Genomic DNA, 22,234 nt, shown 5'->3' on the forward strand with positions numbered 1-22,234 from the left:
GCCGAACGGCAGGACGGTGTATTGATATACCTGACCGTCGTAGGCGAATCTCAAAAATTGCCTGTGACGGGGTACTATCTGAATCTGAAAATAGGCATCCTTCAGATCTAGAGAAATAAACCAGTCCCTCGGGCGAACGTGCGCAAGGATTTTCCTGGTCGTAAGCATTTTGAACGGTCTTTTCGCAAGCACTTTGTTCATATATCTCAGATCTAGGATAGGTCTGAAGGCTCCGTCCTTCTTGGGTACGAGAAAATATCGACTGTAAAAGCCTGACTCGCTCAGAGAAGGCGGTACCTTTTCTATAGCCCCTTTGCACAGCAGCTTTGCTATTTCTGCGTGAAGTAGGTGTGCTACTTCCGCATTCACTATCGTCGCGGTCCGGGCTTGAAAGCGCGGGGGACGGCGAATGAATTGAAGTGTATAGCCCTGCTTTATTGTGCTCAACACCCATTCTGAAATCCCTGGGATAGTTTCCCACGCAGCTATGTGAGCCGCTAGGGGGCGAATGGCCTCCGGGTTCAGACCGCCGCCATTTGCGGGCTTGTGAAACCGAACCGGAGCCGAAAGCGCGGTGCGCGCGCTCTCGGTTCTGGGCAATGGCCGCTCGCTGACAGACGAAACCGGCTGACTTATGTGAGATGTCCCAATCATAAGGGATGGGGAGCATACTTTTACCACACTTTGACGCGTGAGCAGCGCTCCGGGCGGAAGAGCTCTCTGTAAGCGTGAGCACGCGTACGCGGGCACGAGACTTACAACTGTATCTGACGCCCCGATCATAATAGATGGGGAGCGTTTTATTAACGCCCTGCGTTTTGTGATAACCCTTAAACGCGCAGGCGGGGCCCGGGGGGAGGTTTGTGTTAGCAAGCGTGAGCGCTCTCTGGCGGGCACGAGACTTACGTTCATAACCTGCTTCTTTGATCGTGTAACAGAGCGGGCAGATAGTGGGCACAGACCTGTGGACACATTTCTTACATTCAACCCTCGAGCGGCTTTTCTGCGCTTTATGAGAGTGTGCTCTGTGAGTGACACGGGATTTGGAGTGCTTATGTGTAGGGGTGAACACTGGGGCGTGGGCACTTTCACTACACTTAAAACACTGACGGCGTGAGCCGGACCAGACATTATACTCTTTTTGAGATTTCTCTGGGTCGCCGTGAAAACGGCGTTTGTGTGCAGGCGAGAGGGTGAATAAACCGGCTCGTTGGCTGCTAGTTGAACCACTGCAGTAGCCTGTTCGAAGGGGACTGACAGGGAAATGAACTTTGACGGCGGTCCGGCCGCAGCGGGACACGCGCGTCTTTTCTCTCTCGCTGTTAGGAGGGCTTCGCATGCTCGGACTTCAGCGTGATTCTTTGCCGAGGCCCTCTGGGGGGCGGCGGTCTGTGACGGCTGTCTGAGCGCGATCTAGGGCGGCCGCCCTGACGTCGCTGCGAAGGCTGAGGCTGTGCTGGACGCTGGGTGCTAGTTAGCACAGGAGGCTGGCTTTGTCTTTCGCGTGAGTGGCCTGTGGCGGAACTCGAGCGTCACGGCAGGAAGAGGTTCATGGCCTGCGTGGTCTTTTGCACCACAGAGAAGCGGTCAACGATCCCGTTCACCGCTGGGCCGAAGAGACCAGTGGGGGAGAGCGGCGCGTTCAGAAAGGTGGCTCACTCAGTTTCCCTCATATCCGCAAGCGTTAACCAGAGGTGCCTCTCCGTCACGGTTAACGCGGCCATGGCTCGTCCGATGGCTTGGGCTGCGGCTTTGGTGGCGCGGAGAGAGAGATCCGTCGCACTTCTCAAATCAGTAACCGCAGCTGGGTCCCGGCCCTTCTCATCCCATTCACGGAGGAGGTCGGCTTGCAGGATCTGAAGCACAGCCTTCGAGTGTAGAGCAGACGCGGCCTGGCCGGAGGCGGCATAAGCGCGGCCGACCAAATCGGACGTGGCTCTGCAGGCTTTAGACGGGAGGGCTGACCGTGACCGCCATCTCGCGGAGGGCGGCCAAAGGTGCGCTGCGACCGCCTCTTCCACAGGGAGAATAGCTGTGTACCCTTTCTCGGCGGCGCCGTCCACTCGGGAGAGCGACGCGGAGGCCTGTGACTGAAGTCTAGCAGAAAACTGTGTATTCCATGACTTCGTCAGCTCTGCATGAAGTTCCGGCAGGAATGGAGCGGGCCTAGTTTCTGAAACTGCGCGGCGGCGACTTTTCAGGAAGCAGCCGTCGAGCCTGTTCGGCGCGGGTTCCTTCGGCAGCGACCACTCGAGCCCGAGACGGTCAACAGCTTGTGTCAGCAGGCGCATAAGTTCCGCGTCAGCTCCAGCGCGGTGGATTCCTGGACTGACGAGGTGGCGGAGTGTAGCGACCATTCCTCGCTGTCTGATTCCAGGATAGAGCAGCAGTCTCTTGTGACGTGTCCCTCGGACTCATCCTCCGAAGCGACGGCAGTGAGGCTCGCAAGCGGCAGCTGCGCGTCAGTGAGGAGAGGTGGGGAAGGCGAGAGCGAGGCTCGAGGGAGGTTCTCCGGCGAGCGCGTCGCTGTGGCCACAGGTTCCGGCTGTCTCAGGGAACGGCGCTTCTTCCTGCGCAGCCCCACAGGGGGCGGAGTGACTGCTGTGGTGTTGAAGGCTTCGAGTCGAGCCCGCAGGGTCGACAGCGGAAGCTCCTCACAGAGCTCGCAGCCCCCGGACGCGAGGGCGAGCTCTCCGTGTTCCAGGTCCAGGCAGAGAGCGCAGATCAGGTGGCGGTCTCCGGCGCTGAGCGGGGCTTTACACGAGCCGCAGGAAGTGCGAGGCATCTTTAAAAAAACGCTCGCTGCTCTTTTAGAATAATATGCAAGGCAAAAGGATACGTCGCCGGATAGCGTAGCTCGCACGGATGGCTGAAGGTGGCGAAGACGGCCGGCTTCCTCAGCGCTGTCCTAGGCTGGCTGTTCGCTGTTCGACGGCGGCGGTGGCTTCCCTCAGATCCAGCGATGCGAAGAGCTCGCTGAAGAGTCGAAAAATCAGAGAATTCAGCCTACAGCCCCTATTTTTATACGCTAAGCCACGCCTATCTGGCGGGCTGTGACGCTATAAAGGCGCGGGCGCCCTTCATTGGGCGTGACGTCACGCCGGGCTCACTGGTAGGCTGCAGCAGTTGCCCGCAGGGCAGCCAATGAGCACGCGAGATGGCCTGCTCTAGGTCTGCTAGCTGCTGCACTGCGTTGACAAGGTATACAAAATTAAGGATAATTTTTTGGCTTCAGTATCTCGAGAAGATGAATCTTTCCCGTAGCGTAAGCTAAACTTACGCAATACGAGAGAACCACTTGTAAGAGAACTACTATAACTAGTCTGAGGCCAGAAACTACTATAACTAGTCTGAGGCCAGAAACTACTATAACTAGTCTGAGGCCAGAAACTACTGTAACTAGTCTGAGGCCAGAAACTACTGTAACTAGTCTGAGGCCAGAAACTACTGTAACTAGTCTGAGGTCAGCAGAAACTACTGTAACTAGTCTGAGGCCAGAAACTACTGTAACTAAACTACTGTAACTAGTCTGAGGCCAGAAACTACTGTAACTAGTCTGAGGCCAGAAACTACTGTAACTAGTCTGAGGCCAGCAGAAACTACTGTAACTAGTCTGAGGCCAGAAACGATTGTAACTAGTCTGAGGCCAGAAACTACTGTAACTAGTCTGAGGCCAGAAACTACTGTAAGTAGTCTGAGGCCAGAAACTACTGTAACTAGTCTGAAGCCAGAAACTACTGTAACTAAACTACTGTAACTAGTCTGAGGCCAGAAACTACTGTAAGTAGTCTGAGGCCAGCAGAAACTACTGTAACTAGTCTGAGGCCAGCAGAAACTACTGTAACTAGTCTGAGGCCAGAAACTTCTGTAAGTAGTCTGAGGCCAGAAACTACTATAACTAGTCTGAGGCCAGAAACTTCTGTAAGTAGTCTGAGGCCAGAAACTACTGTAACTAGTCTGAGGCCAGAAACTTCTGTAAGTAGTCTGAGGCCAGAAACTACTGTAACTAGTCTGAGGCCAGAAACTTCTGTAAGTAGTCTGAGGCCAGAAACTACTGTAAGTAGTCTGAGGCCAGAAACTACTGTAACTAGTCTGAGGCCAGAAACTTCTGTAAGTAGTCTGAGGCCAGAAACTACTGTAACTAGTCTGAGGCCAGAAACTTCTGTAAGTAGTCTGAGGCCAGAAACTACTGTAACTAGTCTGAGGCCAGAAACTTCTGTAAGTAGTCTGAGGCCAGAAACTACTATAACTAGTCTGAGGCCAGAAACTACTGTAACTAGTCTGAGGCCAGAAACTACTGTAACTAGTCTGAGGCCAGAAACTACTGTAACTAGTCTGAGGCCAGAAACTACTGTAACTAGTCTGAGGCCAGAAACTACTGTAAGTAGCCTGAGGCCAGAAACTACTGTAACTAGTCTGAGGCCAGAAACTACTGTAACTAGTCTGAGGCCAGAAACTACTGTAACTAAACTACTGTAACTAGTCTGATTCCAGAAACTACTGTAACTAGTCTGAGGCCAGCAGAAACTACTGTAACTAGTCTGAGGCCAGAAACTACTGTAACTAGTCTGAGGCCAGAAACTACTGTAACTAGTCTGTATATATATATAGAAATTGTACTTGAGCTGCTTAAAATGTGTTTATACATTTTTAGGCAACTTGTAATGCAGAAATTGTCCAGCTGCTTCAAGAAAGGAAATCCAGTGTCTTACAAATACTCCAGGGTAACGGTTTATCTTTTTTTTTTAGTCTGAGGCCAGAAACTACTGTAACTAGTCTGTGGCCAGAAACTACTATAACTAGTCTGAGGCCAGTAACTACTATAACTAGTCTGAGGCCAGAAACTACTGTAACTAGTCTGAGGCCAGCAGAAACTACTGTAACTAGTCTGAGGCCAGAAACTACTGTAACTAGTCTGAGGCCAGAAACTACTGTAAGTAGTCTGAGACCAGAAACTACTGTAACTAGTCTGAGGCCAGAAACTACTGTAACTAAACTACTGTAACTAGTCTGAGGGCAGAAACTACTGTAACTAGTCTGAGGGCAGAAACTACTGTAACTAGTCTGAGGGCAGAAACTACTGTAACTAGTCTGAGGCCAGCAGAAACTACTGTAACTAGTCTGAGGGCAGAAACTACTCTAACTAGTCTGAGGCCAGAAACTACTGTAACTAGTCTGAGGGCAGAAACTACTGTAACTAGTCTGAGGCCAGCAGAAACTACTGTAACTAGTCTGAGGGCAGAAACTATTCTAACTAGTCTGAGGCCAGAAACTACTGTAACTAGTCTGAGGCCAGAAACTGATTCTCGCTCAAGCAAATGAAACATCACACGGCTGTTGATAATGATGGTGTCGCTGTGAATTTGGTCCAGTATAATTTTAACATTATGTATGATTATAGTTTTTATAAATATTTTGAACTAGCTTTTAGTTTTATATTTGCAGTTTTCATTTAAATTTTTGGGTTAATTTTTGTGATTTTAGTTTTTTTAAATATTATTATTATTATTTATTTTATTTATTTTTTCAGTTTTAGTTTTAGTTTTAGTTTGTTCAATTTAGTTTTTCCAGTCAGCAATTTAAGTGCTTAAACTTAATTTAGCTTAAACCTATTTCAGTTAATTGCCTTTGCAACATTTATAATATTATTTTGTATTTCATCTAATATTGAGTAGATGTAGTTTATAATTTATTTCAATTTATATATATATATATATATATATATATATATATATATATATATATATATTAGTTTTCATTTAACTTTTGGGTTAATTTTAGTCATTTTATGATTTATTTTTTTACATTATTATTCCACACATTTTTTCAGTTTTATTTTATTTTCCAGTTAGCAATTTTAGTGCTTAAACTTAATTTAACTTAAACCTATTTCAGTTAATTGCCATTGCAACGTTTATAATTTTATAAACGTTGGTGGTGATGGTGCAGTGGATAAGACACATGCCTTTGGTGTGAGAGACCCGGGTTCGAATCCACTGTGAGACACCAATGTGTCCCTGAGCAAGACACTTAACCCCTAGTTGCTCCAGAGGCGTGCGACCTCTGAGATATAGTAATTGTAACTCGCTTTGGATAAAAGCGTCAGCTAAATGAATAAATGTATATTAGTTTGTTTTCATCTAATGGTGAGTAGATTTTCTGGTTATATTTTATTTATTTATAGTTTTTTTTTATTTCCAGTTAGTAATTTTAGTGCTTTAGCTTTTAGTTTACAATGCAACATTTCTAATGTTTGTTTAAAGTTTGTTTAAAGTTTTTCCTCTAATATTTAACTGTATTTTAATGATCAAAATTTAGAAAAATGTAGTTCACGGCAAACTGCTTAGTAAACAAGATTAGGTTGCTTTAGGGTAAAAAAAGTGCCGCTTTTCTCATTGGAAATGGGATCAAATAAAATAGAGGTTTACTTAACACTTACTCAACAGTTTTCATACAACACTTGCTGAACAGAAATTATACAGTGACAAATTGCATAACGGGCTTCAGATGTCACTGGGGTTAAACTGTAACTTTGTGGCCCCTGTCCCATCTCAGCATGTCATTGGTCAGTTACAGCACGAATATATCAAGTTTCAACCTCCTCTGGACTTTCGGTCAACCAGCTGTGTGTAAATATTCTGTGCTCCTCTTAGCAGACCTCTTTCTAAAGCTGTGGACGCCTCCACCGTAGACATACATTGACTATGGCCACTTTCGATGACATCTTAGAGGAGGTCGGCGCGTTTGGTCGGTGCCAAATGCGAATTTTTACCATTTTCAGTTTGGTCTCCATACCGTTTTCTTTCGTCTATGTGGGGATTGTGTTCCAGGGCTTCACCCCGGAGCATTGGTGCCGTGACCCTGGCGTCAGTGAGATCCGGGAGAGATGCGGCTGGACCCTTCAAGACGCACGCAGGGCCACCGTACCCCAGATGAACGGCTCCGCAGGGCTGACGTACAGTCAGTGCGAGAGGTTCGACATGGACTGGAACGCCACTGGTCTCTCCTGCGACAATCCAGAAAGTGACTTTGTCCAGGCCCAGCTCTCTACTACGACGGGCTGTCCAGATGGCTGGGAGTACGACTATAAGGGAAGACAGTCATTTGTCACTGAGGTGATCACAAAACAAGACTTTATTTTGGTGGAAATTGTGTGAATGAATAGAACAAAATGTCTTATGAGACCTGTGTGTTGCAGTTTGATCTAGTGTGTGCAGACGCCTGGTATGCTGACATGTTCCAGGCCACGCTCGGTGTTGGTTTCTTAGTGGGCAGCATTGCAATTGGATACATGGCAGACAAGTAGGCTATGACAGACACTTTTTATCTTTTTTTTTTTTTTTACCATCACATGGGTCTTTTTTTTTTTACTTGGTTTCTAGAAAAACATTTCTAAAGCTCCTCAAAGGTGCAATGTGTAATATTTCTGAGGATCTATTGACAGAAATGCAATATAAGATCCATAACTATGTTTTCAGTGGTGTATAAAGACCTTGCATAATGAACCGTTATGTTTTTATTAGCTTAGAATGAGGCATTTATATCTCCATAACCGCGGGCGCCCCCTTCTATGGAGGTCGACATATTGTGTGGTCATGTTTCTAGCGTAGCCGACAGCGAACACACAGCGCTACAGAGCGCGTTTCCTCACTACCTTGAAAAGGTAAGAACCTTTCAAAGGTTCTTTGAAAGAACCTTTCAGAACCTTAAAAGAACCATTTTTTTCTTAGTGTGAAGAAGCTTTTCTACTATAAAGGACCTTCTGTGCAATGGAACGATTTATTGGATATTAAAGGTTCTTCATGGAACTATAGATGCCAATAAAGAACCTTTATTTTTAAGTGTTGGTGAGCTTTGGAGACTTGTCTTACCGACCCTAAACGTTTGAACGGTAAAATAAATTGTTATCAAGCAGTTTTCCAAATTAAAACCAAATCTTTTTTTTTTTTTTGGCATGTCAACATAAATGTTTCAGTAACCATCTAATTATGAATTGTTCTGCCTGTTTTCTTTCAGATATGGCAGAATGAAGAGTTTCCTGATGACCAACTTCTTCATCGCAGTGACAGGGATTCTGGTGGCCACGTCTCCGAACTACATCGCCCTGCTGGTGTTCCGGGTCCTCTTCGGCTTCGGGGTGAAGGGCGGCTGGATGGTTGGATACGTGCTAAGTAGCCGATCTAAACATTTTTCAGTTATTTAATCACACTTAAATGAAATACGTTTCTGTGTGGAGCTAATTGTACTTCCATAGTTATGGTCTCCTAATGATCGGATCGGTCAGTGTTCTTGACTGAAATGTTTACCGCAGTTTTTGTGTTCTTGATATCCTCATAGTATCCATAACTCTTCTTGCGTGTCTACAGTCACAGAGCTGGTCGGGGTGGACTATAGGAGGACGGTGGGAGTGACCTATCAGATGTTATTCAGCATCGGCATCCTCATCCTTCCTCTCTTAGCTTACCTCATCCCGAACTGGCGCTGGCTGCAAGTGGTCTTCACCGTTCCTTACATCTTCTTCCTGACTTACTATTGGTAAGGGCCTGTGCATTATGTGCAGTACAGGCAGAATCTTCAGTAGGCGGCACTTAATTGATTGAGTTTTCCAGATTTATTAACTTGTTTGTGTGCAAATTTGTATTAATATATTGTCATTTTATAATCTTCACCAACCCACCTTTATAAAACTTGAAAGAATATTCCAGATTAAATATAAACTATGATACAAGAACTGTTGTATTTTTACCCAGTACTTTTTATAGCACACGTATATCCTCAAGATACACTTCCTTTCAAATGTTTGGGTAACATTAAAAAAGTTAAAAAGTCAGTAACATTTTTGGCAAGAATTGAATAATTGTATTCAGCAAGGACTCATTCAATTGTTCAAAAGTGACAGTAAAGACATTTATAATGTGATTTATGTTTTAAATAAACGCTGTTCTTTTGGTTTCCACAAAAATATTAAGTGGCACAACTGTTTTTAACATTTTTAGGAATAAATGTTTCTTGATCTGCAAATCAGCTGAAGACTTGAGATTAATGACGCTGAAAATTCAGCTTTGTCATCATAGGAATAAATTACATTTTAAAATAAATTTAAAAAATTACAGTAAAAACAGTAATATTTTGAAATATTATTACAATTTAATGTAAATGCTGCCTTGATGAGAATAAGAAACTTATCTAACCCAAACTTTTAAACGATAGTGTATAGTGTATCTATCTGATATGTGCAGTTTCATCTGAAAATGTATTTTTTAAGCATTTGGTTCAAACGATTGCTCTATAACAGATGAACATTATACTGTAACATTTTAACATTTGAATTATTCTCTCCAAACTGTAATGACATGGCTGCTTTCTGGATGAACACAAAGAACAATCTTAAGCACGTTTTTCATTTAGGATTCTGTATACGTGTAGTTAAATATTTTTGTGTTACACAATTGTTAGATAAATGTAGCCATGTTGCATTATTTAAATACACTTTTTCAGGTTTATCCCAGAATCACCAAGATGGCTCCTCAGCCAAAATAAGAGATCCGAAGCACTGGAGATCACAAAAATGATAGCCAAAGAGAACAAGAAAACACTGTCCAAGAATATTGAGGTACAAAATATACGCATAGATGAGGAGCATACATTTAATACCAAATGCCCAAATGTCTCTTAAATGCCCACATTCATCCTTCAGACACTGTCAGGTGAAAACACAGAGTCTGTCTCAACTGCTTCTTTCATGGATCTGTTCAAGACTTCCAAACTGAGAAGATACACGTTCATCCTTAGTTTCAACTGGTACGTCAGACCCTAAACACCACATTAAGTGCATTAAACAGCGAACATTAATCTGTAACCTCATGTTGTAGGTTCACCAGCGCTGTGGTTTACCAGGGTCTTATAATGAGGCTGGGAATCCTCGGAGGAAACGTGTATGTGGACTTCCTCATATCTGGAATCGTGGAATTGCCAGCAGCTTTCCTCATCCTTCTCACTATCGAGCGGATCGGACGGCGGCTTCCTTTTGCAACTGCGAATATCGTGGCAGGAGCGGCTTGTTTAATCACAGCATTCATCCCCAACAGTGAGTGACCATTTGTGGTTAATCGAAGTTGACTGAAAAAGGGTGATATATGTATGAATACTTTAAATTTTGCATCTTCCACAGGTATGTTCTGGTTAAAAAGTGCTGTTGCTTGTGTTGGAAGGCTGGGCATCACTATGGCTTTTGAAATGGTAGTGTTTGTGAATACTGAACTGTATCCCACTGTTATCAGGTGAGTTATATTGCATTTATCTTGCATTATGCATTGCATGTAGTGTATAACACATGAAGAATCAGTATATAATTTCTAGAATGTAGTTTGTGGTCAGGTTGGTCAATAATGCTACTGTATATGACGTTGTTTGGCTGCAGAAATCTGGGTGTATCGGTCTGTTCCACACTGTGTGACATCGGAGGGATTATAGCGCCCTTCCTGCTCTACAGGCTTTCTGTCATCTGGCTAGAGCTACCTCTTATCATTTTCGGTACAAAAACATACAATATTTTTATTTCACATACAGTCAGACTGATTTGTTTGTGTTGTTTGGGAGAGCACCGAATGCAAGTAATTACAAAATGCTGGAAATGACATCCTGACAGCTGAATGACTGATTCACCACAAGAACACACACCGTCCCAAACACTTCACTCATGTGTTCACCCAAAAATGAAAACTTTGTCATCATTTACATTGTTTTAAACATGTATAAGTTTCTTTGTTCTGTTGAACACAAAAGGAGACATTTTGAAGAATATTGGTAACCAAAGAGTTGCTGGTCCCCATTGATTTCCATAGTGTAGGAAAAAAATACGTTGGAAGTCAATGGGCACCAGAAACTGTTTGGTTACCAATATTCTTCAAAATGTCTTCTTTTGTGTTCAACAGGAACAACCTGAGAAGGACAACTTGAACATTTTTGGTTTTACCGTCCCGTCAAAGGCAGCACTCAATAAAAAAATAATAATAAAAAAAAAAAATATATATATATACATATAGTATATAAAATGTTAATTGTTACTTGTAAAAGAAATTATCCATAATATATTGATCAATTATACATTAATGTATAGATATACACCTTATTTATTTTTCAAGGTTGTAGTTACAGCATCTACAAACAGGGGCTAGTAGGATCATGCTAACCAGACGAACTTTGACCCTCTTGGACCAACATTTCCTCAGTGGATGTTCCAGTCAAATGTTTTGTTTATTACAAAGCAAATGAGGGATTATTGTTTGAACCCAAGTCCCATTGGAATGCTACACAGAAACTATAACTCTAGTATTTGTATTAACAACTACTATTAAAAGGGTTTTCCATTGGTCACATCTTAGCATGACTTTCACTGGTGCCCCCCTTTAAAATAATTGTGTGACAGCAACCATGTGATGTGATGTTGAGCATGTTCTCGCTCAGTGTGAGGTTGGTGAAGTCCGTGTTCTCTCTCACAGGTGCGCTTGCGTTCGTGGCTGGTGGACTGGTTCTTCTGTTACCTGAAACCAAAGGTGTGCCTCTTCCAGAAACCATTGAAGACATTGAATGTCCAAAGAGGTGAGGTTTTACTGCACATATTCACCATGCAACATTTGTCACCTTGAACCTTTCTTCACAAATGTGAACTGTACATGCAGAAACAAAGAAAACCATCTAAAAGGTCAACAGCTAGAGAATTTGCTGCCCGCTGATCTGACATCCAACAAAGAAGTGACAGCAGTCTGATGCTGCTTATCCCTTCCCCTTTCAGGATTTCATCTAAATTATACAAACTGAAAACCATTTCTCATTAATCAACAAGTTTTGTCATTCCAAAAGTTAATGAAATAATAAAATATGAATTTGATTTAGTAATCAAGCTGATAACGTTATAAAATATGTAGCAATCTAATCAAAGGACCAATGATTTTCCGCTGCTGTGTAATTATGTAATTATTGTTCCCAAACTAATGATTTATCATTGACTGTAGTTACTGTACGATATATATATATATATAAAATAGTTATTGTTTTGATTTTACATTTCTTTAAATGCTTGTTTTTGACAAAAATGTTTATTTAAAACCATTTAAAATAATTCCTAATAAAAATGTCTTTGTATATATTTATTCTAAATGTTGGCTTAAATTATTCATAATAATAGTAAATTGTACTTATTTTTTCTTTCACTTACTAGGGTTTTGACATTTTAGAGCATTGTTAACGTAACAGAAAAACATTTTTTTATTGTGGAGCACAAATAAAGAGACTTTCTCCAAAGATGTTTACCATCGCTTTAATGTAGGAAAACATTTTTATTTATTTTTTAAATCTCATTACATTTTTGGTTCTTTGAAGAGTTCTGTAATAAAACATGTTCACTGGGGACTGCCTCAAACTGAAACACATCCGGCTTGTGCATATAAGCGTACAGACTGAAAGTGGGCTTGACAGTTTGCAAAACTGAACATATGAACAGGGTCTGTTACTTAAACTTTAAAACGGCTTATGCACCAATAAAAATTCATTTAATTATTTTATTATCATTGTTAACTTAAATTCCGCTGCACATCATTCAACTAATCCAACTAATTCTCAGTTTTCTTTCATACTGCGTTCAATCCAGCTGACAAACTTGGAGACGCGAGTATACACTCCAGGTTTCATGGCGTTAGCGCAGCCTAGACCCCACGACGTCACTCCCTGAAGGACGAAGGTGTTCTGTGCGTAGCAGACGAGCGGCCCTCCGCTGTCACCCTGTATACGTGAGGAACACGGCACAATTTAAGTCATTCACTTCAAATCTTTCACTTTATTGTAGGTCTCAAATCTCACTTGTGAAAGAAAGTTCTAAAGGATTGGAACATGAGGTTGAGTTAATGATTAGTCTGTAATAAAATATAGAATTTTGGGGTGAACTATTCCTTTAAAGACACAATTCATATTATGTATAGCGCTTTTCACCATACATATCGTTTCAAAGCAGCTTCACTGAAAATGCATGTTTCTACTTTACGAGTAAGAGTAATCTGTTATCAGGTGACTGTGTCAGAGGAATGTCCATATTTCAGAAATGCAGTTCTAAAGCCGGTGCACACTGTGATTTATAATAGTCCTTTACGAATGCTGCTTGTCAAACTGTATGAACATGATCATCGTTGTAATCCATGTGACACTGTAAAATCCCAGTTGTCATTAATTTCAGACTGTACGGCAGTCAAGACACGTTAAAAACGGACGCATGCAAGAAAACTTGTCTTGAGTTTTACATCATCTATCTATGACGCGTTTGGTGACTGTCAGCTACATTACACGCGGGATTGAAATGGAGGCTACAAAGAAATCTCTAACGTTAATTTTGGTCATGGCTTATCTTAAAAAACGAAGACAATTTGACTGTCGTCGTAGGAGAAGTCACACTGCAGGACTGCGAGTCAAATCTGACACTGCCAGAATTTCCTCGGAGGTAAAATTTGATCGCAACGCTCATTAATGGGCTGTCGGTGAACATGTCAAACTAACGATCATAGGATTCTTTTAGGATTTGCAAAATTTGTCTCAGACGGCCAAATCGTGGCCAAAATCGTATAGTGTGCACCGGCTTAAGACAATACATATCATGCAGTTTTAGCTAACATCATTTATTCATTTAAGCAAAAACAAGGAGCAAGGTAAAGCAGTTAAGCATGTCGTGATCAAAATGATAACAACTTACATGGAAAATCAGTGGCTCTGTTCCAAACCTCTAGCATGCCACACAAATAGTGCTCCCCACATGAAGTAGGCTACTTAAAGCCTTATATTGCAATTGTGGGATATTATATGCTGCTAATGATTCTTAGTATATGCAAGTATTTAGTCATTTTCTTAATTGGATAAAACTATTGTCTAACAGTATATTCAGATGTTGAATAAATGTATTCTTAGGGTTGCTTTATCAGTGACAAATACTTGCAATGCTTCCTTCAAGGCATTTGTACATGGCTACATCTGTTTGTATTTATAAGGTGCGACCCAATTTGCGTACTTGTGCACTATTCTATCATGTTTTTAAGTATAAACCGTGCAAGTAGTGTGTTCACACTGAAAATTCCAAAAAGAAAAAGTGCACTTTAAATTGGCCTACCTGGATAATGCACTAAATGAATGGAAAGAAACTAAATGTTATTGGACACTTCATGCACTTCAACTGTCACAACTTTAATTGCGTAGGGGAGGGGGAGGGGCATCAGACTCCAAAGCTGAATGACAAAATAACCTTATAAAATTTCTACACTACACGGATGAGTACATAGTTCATAAGTACATAGTGTATACTGTAAGTTCATAAGTACATAGTGTATACTGTAAGTGCATAGTGTATATTGCGTCATTTGGGACAAAATGCTAAATGCTAAGCTAAAAGTGGTGCCTAGGTAGGCAGCTTACTGGGGTTTAAATCAGAGCCAGTGAGGTGTCTGAACCTAAATATTGTAAGCTCCCTTACCTGACAACTGTCAGTTCCACCTTCTATGTTTCCGGCACACATCTCATGCTCCTTCACGCGGCCATTCAAAAAAGATGCACGGTTGCAGACTTTGTTCTCAATTACAGGGAAGCCGGTTTCTTTCAGGACACCTTCTCCACCGGTTCCTATGGATACAGAAGGTCTTGAAGCTATGAACACTGCGAAATCTTAAATCAATAATCAGTCATGTTTATCGAGTAAGACAGTAAAGATATTTGATAAAGAATCCATTTCGCTATACCGACTTGTTAAAGTGACCTACCCTGCGTCTCCCCCCAGCCTGTAACATAGCATTCAGTATTGCTTGGTACAATGTAGTCCTTTTCTGGTAGGCACGCAGGTAATACCTTATCATTTATTAATGCAGGCCTAAAATCAGACAAAATTAGTTTTCCTTCGTAATGTCATTATAAATAAAATGAGGTTATCGTTTCAAAAGCCAAAACTGCATTTAGCACCACAGTGATTAAATAATACTTAAAGGTGGGATCAGTTTTTGAAAAACACTTTTGGCCAATGTTGAAACAAACACGCCCCAACCCCAAAATGATCTCGCCCCTAATTTGATAGCTCCACCCTACACTTAAGTACGCGACCGTAACCCAGGCAGCGACTAAAGTGGTTAGTGAAAGCAATGTGTTTCTATGGTAATCCATGTCGAATGTGTTTTGGTAGTAATGTATGTTTTAACGCGTCAATGGTTCAGGTCCGTTTCACGTGGAAGACGACGCTCAACACCCACTAAGTTATCATGATCAACTCGATAGCAGGAGCATGACAGTCATAGTAACGAATATATTACAAATATAACAATAGGGGGTTATATTGTTCACTAAACGAGGAACCAAAGGAAACAATCTTACTTTTCAGACACACTTTGGGAGCCTGATTGGTTACAAGTGTGTTTTGGTAGTCGGTCCGACAGTTTTCAAAAGTGATTTTCAAAAACTACTGATCCCACTTTTAAACGAGAAGAATTGTGCCACTAGTGTAACCAAATGGAATTGCCAAGACAATAAGGATTCCTCAACACTCTCCATCTGCCATTACTCCAATGTACAGACAATCCCATCTAAAATTCATGTGATGGGGAATCAACTGTTGAATCACTTACTCATTCTTTTATCTGTATAACTAAACTGGGATACGACAAAGTATAAACAAACAAAACGTTAAACACTTCACCAGATTCAGAGTGTTGTTTCAATTGCAATGGCAACAGTTGCACACAGAATACTCTAACCTGTCCAGCTTGAGAAGAGCGATGTCAGTTCCAGCTGGCCCTTTAATAATCTTCGAAACATCTCGCTCCTGTTTGGATGGTTCATTTGCACGTTCTGTGTGGACTCCAAGGAAGATTTTGTAGGCAGATGGACTCTCAGACCTGCATAGTGGTACGAACACATTTAACCATTTGCAGCATAAAGACCCCATTAAAGAGTTTTGTGTTTTTTTTTTCCATGTCTCTTTGGGGCTTTGAGGTCATCTATATGCTAGTGGAGTACCATAGATATATACACTAGATTTCGTGTGAACATCCATACGCAGCACAAAAGTCCGGCATCATCCATGAATTCAGTGTTACCTAGCTACTTCCTATGACAAGACCCCTGTTCCAAGATGGCGGCGGTTTTGACGCATGCTTAGAACCCCAAGGCGACATCTGGTGTATATATCTATGGTGGAGTACATGGTTGTCAACTCCAACACATTTTCAGGGAGTCCACAGACACTTAAAATGTACAGTGTTGTGAATCCCCAGTAGTGGAGTGGGAACCACTGTGCTGTTCTACTTCTAAACTTTGGCAAAACTTTCAACCCTTTTTTGTGCATTTTTGTCTCCTCAAACAATAAAAAAAGTCACTCACCTCTCTAGGCAGTGAGCTGCAGTTAGAACCCATTGTGCATCAATTAGCGTTCCACCACAAAAATGGATTTTGGTCCTGGCATGACAGAAATTTACAGTTTATAACTACAATTCATCTGAGCCTGGAAATAAATACATAGGCAGAGGAGGGTGGCTTGTTGGTATACCTGGTTCGAAGACTGATTTGCCAAGGCCAGGAGTGGGCTTTGGAAACACATCCCCCAACGATCCGCCCAAAGCACCGTTTGGGTTTCGTTGCTGGTTGTCCGCATTTCAGGCCATCTGATTAGAAAGGAATGTCATGTATCTTACATAGGAAGGATATTTGATCGCCTGGAAAACAACAATCCTTGCCATTGGAGTCAAGCATTTCCAAGAGGAATATTAAGAACAGTTACCACAGTCTGGGATCTGACAGTAATCCCACTTCTTAGCTCGGTCTGTTGTATAGCACCAAGGTCCGTTCACATCACTGTCTGGGTTTCTGCATTGCTAATTGTGTAATCAAGTAAAAAAGGTGTTAGAATGTCCGGAACTGCCTGGAAAAAATGCTTGAAATTCTACATAGACCTACATTTGACTCTAGACCCTTGTCTGGATGCGTTTCAGAGGTAAAACTGGCATGCTGATGGGGGGTCATAGAACTCCATGCTTGGCAGGTCACTCCCATAATAGTAGTGGATGTGGGACCCCGGTAACTTGCTCCGTTACCAACCTTACAATCTTGTAAAAGAAACAAAGCACGTTGTATCTCACATCCTCCCTTAGTCAATGCTGTAGTTCTCTTGAAATTTGATATAATCTGTTAGCTTGTAGGTGGATGAACCTATTTCCAGAGAAGTTGGTGGAGAAATAGATGGAGAAATAGATGGAGAAACTGCAGCCCCTGATGGTTTGGTAGGAGGCTCCCGTGAGCTGGGCTTTTCACACCTCTCGATGTTGCAATACTCCCACCGAACTGTGGGATCTGTGGTGTAGCACCAAGGGGCTCGGTCACCATCTGGATTCCTGCACAGGTTCCTCCTCAGATCTCTGCATGATGGGTGAAATCATGGCACGGGCCAGAGGGGAAATCAGTGGAGTCAAAAGTCGCAACAGTTCAAGGTGTAGTTCAGTGTAGTGTCTTACGCTTTAGGGAAATCCTGAGGTGTTTTGGAATGTCGATGAGGTTCCATGGATGTCCAGAACTGACATTTCTTTCCACTGATGGTCTCTGACATGGCACCACGGTAGGAGGTTCCATCACCTTCATAACATCCTTCACCCTCAGGGATCACCGGCTCCTCTGGGAATCAAATATTTACGTTATACTCTTTCACCAGTTCTAGGGGCATGTGAAGTAACATACAAAAAAAGCACATCATAATCTACATTTAATGTTATATGGTTTGTAATGGCTCCTTTAAAACCGACCAGGTCTAGGTTGATCTCCACAACTTGGCACACTGCAGTACTCCCAGCGGGTCTCTGGATCTGTGGTGTAACACCATGGACTTCTTTCATTATCAGGGTTTCTGCAGTAGCTCCCATCAAGGCCTCTGGGATGGAAACAAACTTTATTTGTATTCCCTGTGCAGTCAATATTGTGCATGTGTTTGGCATAACATTTCACAGCTTTCCCCTACAAAATAATTCAGACTTTGAAGAAGTCTGTCTACTTAGTTCTTCTAGTTTAACTGTGTCAAATCCTGGAGGGCCCTGTCCTGCAGAGTTTGACTCCAACACGTTTGCCTTGAAGTTTCTAGTAATCCTGAAGACCTTTCATGTGTGCTAAATGGGGTTGGAGCTCTGGAAAGGGCTTTGTCCTGCAGAGTTTAGTTCCAACTCTGATCAAACACTTGCCTGTAATTTTCAAGTAATCTTGAACACCATGATTAGCTGCTCAGCACAAAGGTGGTCCTCCATGTGTGGGATTTGACACCATTGGGAAATTAATCAAAACCTGAATGTCTCTCAAAACCAGTTAATCAAATCCATCATGTGGATGCTTACTTGCATGGGTAATTCTCTGGAGTTCTGGAATGCTTTTGGGGACTTTGGGAAGCCCAGTCCTGGCAAGTTTTTCCTGAGACCGTCACCGCAATGGTGCCCCTGTAGGAGCTACCTTCTCCACTTGTACAGGTAAGCTCTGGTACAATTGTGGGTGGTTCCGTTGCTACAAGAGAACGGTGACCAGTTAATGATGAACTAATCATTTGAAGCACAACTTTGTGTTACAGATTGACAAGAACATTTCTTACCACATCGTGGAATGGAGCAGGATTCCCAACGTTTGGATGGACTGGTGGTAAAGCACCAGGGCCTTGGCTCTCCATCGGGGTTCCTGCAATAGTTCTCTTCCAAGTACTTATCAGGAAGACTGCAAAAGGCAGACCATAGTCAAAATATGCACAAAATAAACCATATCTCATTTGTGCTATAAATTATAATGTCTCACGCTGAAGGGATGTAACCATGGTTGTGGGGTTTTTGCGAGTCCCAGCGTTGGCAGGTAAATCCACTCACAGTAGTGGAGATCTTGCCCCTGTAGTTTTCTCCACTGCACTGTATACATTCCTCTGGAGATATTAAAGAGCAGATTCAAGGGACAAATTCCGAACTGTTTTTTGCATTCTTGTACATTGCTTCAAAAGGTTGCTTCAAATGAAAGTGGGCAACTGAATCCCTTCACGAAAGGCTTTTCCACAAGGCCGTTAGTGAAATGTGCACAGACGTCTTAGGCAACTAATCTTCTCTTTTACGAATACATGATTCTGGGTGGCACATCTTCTTGATTTATTTCAACGCCTAGACTAATTATTATTGTTGTGATGTTCCCAGGGATTTAAATCCAGTTTTATCAAATGCTGCACAAATAGACTGTATACAAGTTGAAATACTGTAAATATGGATTTAAGAATGGTCAGAATATAGATGGATAAAGTGGCAGTGACAGCTAATGCCCTGCTCACTTCAGAGTGCTCACCTCAAGTGCACTTCATAATTAGGTTAACTTTTGCATGAGATTTACACATCAGTATGTTAGCCCACAAGATTTAGCGGGGGTTTTTTTTGCTAAAAGTACCTGTGCAGTCTTGGATATCGCAGTTCTCCCATCGCTTCTGTGGATCTGTAGTGTAGCACCAGGGACCCCCCTGGTCTCCATCCGGGTTTCGACAAAAGTTGGACTCCAAGTCAGCTTTTGGATGTGTCCTTGGTGATATGCTGTAGAAAGTTACTATTGAGGTTAATTGGCTGACTTTACCACTGTAGTTTCTGTATTTCCTAAAGCTCTTTTCTCTTTTACAGCATAACAATTGAAAAATTCAAATTAAGACATGTACTTTGGCACATGGGGGAAAGATCCCTCCCATCGCTGACATGTTTTTCCTGATTTTGTCTGGGATTTTGTCCCTCTGTAGTCCATGCCAATGCCATTCACGCATTCCAGTAAGTACTCTGTATGAAGGAATTCAATGCATTCATTATAACATACTTAAAAACACATTAATTGTAGCTAGTACAAGCTATTACACTCATTTAGTTTGATGTTGATACAGTACTGATGATGATGTATTAATTTCCCTAATGGTAGTTACTGTTCAGTAGTTCTCACAAGGTATGTAGTTTGTGATACAAAAATGGGTCTCATGTCTTTTCTGACATAAGGGAAATATGGTAAATGCTAATACTGAAATGTGATTTAAAAAATAAGTGCTTTAGTTAAGATGGCAAAAGATATTGGCTTTTTAGATCAAAGGTTGGGCAAAATCTATTGATGTCAACATATGGTGAAACAAGTTCTACATTATTTTGACTCAGTGTTTGTTTCATGCGATAGCCAAGGGTTAGCCCAGTAAATTACACTTCTGCTCTTTATGCATTTAAACAATCGTCTATTTTTATAATCAACCTATGTTTTGTCAATCATTTTCTACATTGATGGTCTTATGCAGTTTGTGGCAATTTTAAAATGTTTGAGTTTAAGGATATTACTACTATTCATGATTGTAAATGTATCTAAATATCTGGGTCCTAAAGCATAACCAGTAGAGAACCATTGACCTAAAGTATGCTTGTTAAGACAACATCCATCAGGTATATTTTGAGCCATCCAAAACTGAAACATTTCTCATTGTTGAACCTAGACAGTACTTGATAAATTTGCACTTGAATGAGAAATCCCTCATTGGACGATAGATTTTCATATAATCCTCTTTACTTTGTTTACTGAAATGGAACAAACTACACTTTGTTAAATCTAGATTAAATATTAACTCGGGTAGACTTTTGAAAAACAACAAGAAGGAAAAGCGTAACCAGTTATAATTATAATTTATAATAAGAGTAATGCATGCTGAATATAATTCATAATTTATCATCTGCTATTAAACTTTCAAATCTGTAAAGTGAACAAATAGATTGGGTTATAAAATCTTACCCTTTTTCTCATAGAGAACAGCACTCATTCTTCGCAGTATCCGATCAGTTTTTGAGTTGGCAGGTAATGTAATGCAGTCCTGATCTTTTTCGATGTACAAAAAGGACCTGCAAAGCACATATATACCCAGTGTTTTAACATAATAGAGCGGAATAAAACATGTGTCATTGCTCGCTAACATCAGATCGGTCTGCACTAGTGCAACACAATATATTTTGAGAGTTATAGTTATGGTCTGACTTGCACCTGCATGTGAAGGAAGTCTCTTTGTCGCACTTGGCGGCACAATCTTCCACTGTTTTCACAGTGTATTGACCTTTAGGCAATTTCACTATCCAGGCCCCATCTGTTTTAATATATGCTTCCAGAACATCTGTAGAATGTAAACAAGTGTGGCAAAAAGATCAAGTTAAGCTTCTAATCACAAACACATGATTACCGATGTTGATGAAGTGCTATCTAGATTCAATGAAACCAACAAAGCAAAACTATCCTAAACAAGAGCCCATGTAAGCCCTTACCAACTGTACTACAGACTTTTACTAAAATATAAAGCTCTGAAACTTGATCAACAGAACTATGTATCAAAACAGGAATTGGAAGAACAAATTTGCAGATGACCAGATTTACTTACCTGTGCTTTCGGTCTGGGCTCTTGGGAAATCTGAAGGTAACATGAGTTGTTAATGATATACCGAAAAATGAATACTATAAGGTGTAGGTTTTACTCAGTTCATTTTATTTTTGTTAATTTATAGATCGCAGAAATAGCCTAATAATTAAGGCGCTATGAATAAATATCTGTTGGCTTACCTGTAAAAAGTAATAGACTAAGTAAAAGAACAGCTTTGTGAACCTTCATGTTGGAGCATTGACAGGCAGGGACTTTGAGAGGTTTTCAATCTTATAAACATGTCAGTACAACAAACATCATAGGGCCGTCACTCATCAGTCAATCATTGTCCTAACAAGGACATGGACCAGGTCAAATAGTGTTTGTCGATCAGTGCGTTTGAACCCACCATTACGGTTTCTGATCACATGATTTATCAGAGCTGGACTTTTTCAATTTGATTAACATCTTCATATTGGTTTGGTACTAAATTTGCATTGATTTAAAAAACTATGAGAAATAAAGTAGAGAAGAAGGGATAGGCAGAGACAGTCATCAATTATAAAGCAATCGATTAAAGAAATGACTAGATTGTTCCTTAAGACCCGGCAAAATAATGTATTTAATTTCAATGTTTTAATACAGGTTTAAAATAATGAAATTGAATACATATCAATTCAATCCTCCTTAAAAGAATATTCTCATCAGTGTCACAAATCAACAAGTTAATTATCAACTGAGAGACTAGGAGCCATCCTATCAATACACAAACAGAACAGCCTAATTTTGCAATTGTGAACGTTG

At 41.4% G+C, this 22,234-nt stretch overlaps 2 protein-coding genes across 3 annotated transcripts; one reads left to right on the forward strand and one right to left on the reverse strand.

Moving 5' to 3' along the window:
- The first annotated feature begins 6,625 nt into the window (after positions 1–6,625).
- On the forward strand, positions 6,626–11,779 carry LOC143746156 (solute carrier family 22 member 2-like). The gene is made up of 11 exons (XM_077237918.1): positions 6,626–7,115; positions 7,199–7,302; positions 8,017–8,171; positions 8,367–8,535; positions 9,499–9,613; positions 9,698–9,801; positions 9,873–10,087; positions 10,172–10,280; positions 10,421–10,533; positions 11,502–11,601; positions 11,682–11,779. The coding sequence occupies exons 1-11, from the start codon at positions 6,705–6,707 to the stop codon at positions 11,767–11,769; spliced, it is 1,683 nt and encodes a 560-aa protein (XP_077094033.1). The 5' UTR covers positions 6,626–6,704; the 3' UTR covers positions 11,770–11,779.
- Positions 11,780–12,483: 704 nt separating this feature from the next.
- LOC143746157 (plasminogen-like) lies at positions 12,484–21,739 on the reverse strand. Of its 2 annotated transcripts, none has more exons than XM_077237920.1 (20): positions 21,631–21,739; positions 21,452–21,481; positions 21,064–21,199; positions 20,818–20,924; positions 19,721–19,835; positions 19,462–19,601; positions 18,835–18,955; positions 18,638–18,756; positions 18,390–18,552; positions 17,811–17,935; positions 17,526–17,682; positions 17,239–17,429; positions 16,972–17,123; positions 16,796–16,889; positions 16,565–16,679; positions 16,399–16,473; positions 15,774–15,914; positions 14,793–14,899; positions 14,510–14,655; positions 12,484–12,780 (listed from the first exon to the last, which is right to left on the reverse strand). In XM_077237920.1, the coding sequence occupies exons 1-20, from the start codon at positions 21,677–21,679 to the stop codon at positions 12,619–12,621; spliced, it is 2,445 nt and encodes an 814-aa protein (XP_077094035.1). In that variant the 5' UTR covers positions 21,680–21,739; the 3' UTR covers positions 12,484–12,618. The 2 variants fall into 2 exon arrangements, with proteins under 2 accessions (XP_077094035.1, XP_077094034.1); XM_077237919.1 differs by having other exon boundaries at positions 16,972–17,120; positions 17,224–17,429.
- Positions 21,740–22,234: the final 495 nt, after the last annotated feature.

This window comes from Siphateles boraxobius, unplaced genomic scaffold (genome assembly GCF_051911475.1).
Source record: "Siphateles boraxobius isolate OS27281-9 unplaced genomic scaffold, OSU_SipBor_1 211, whole genome shotgun sequence".
Taxonomy (NCBI): domain Eukaryota; kingdom Metazoa; phylum Chordata; class Actinopteri; order Cypriniformes; family Leuciscidae; genus Siphateles; species Siphateles boraxobius.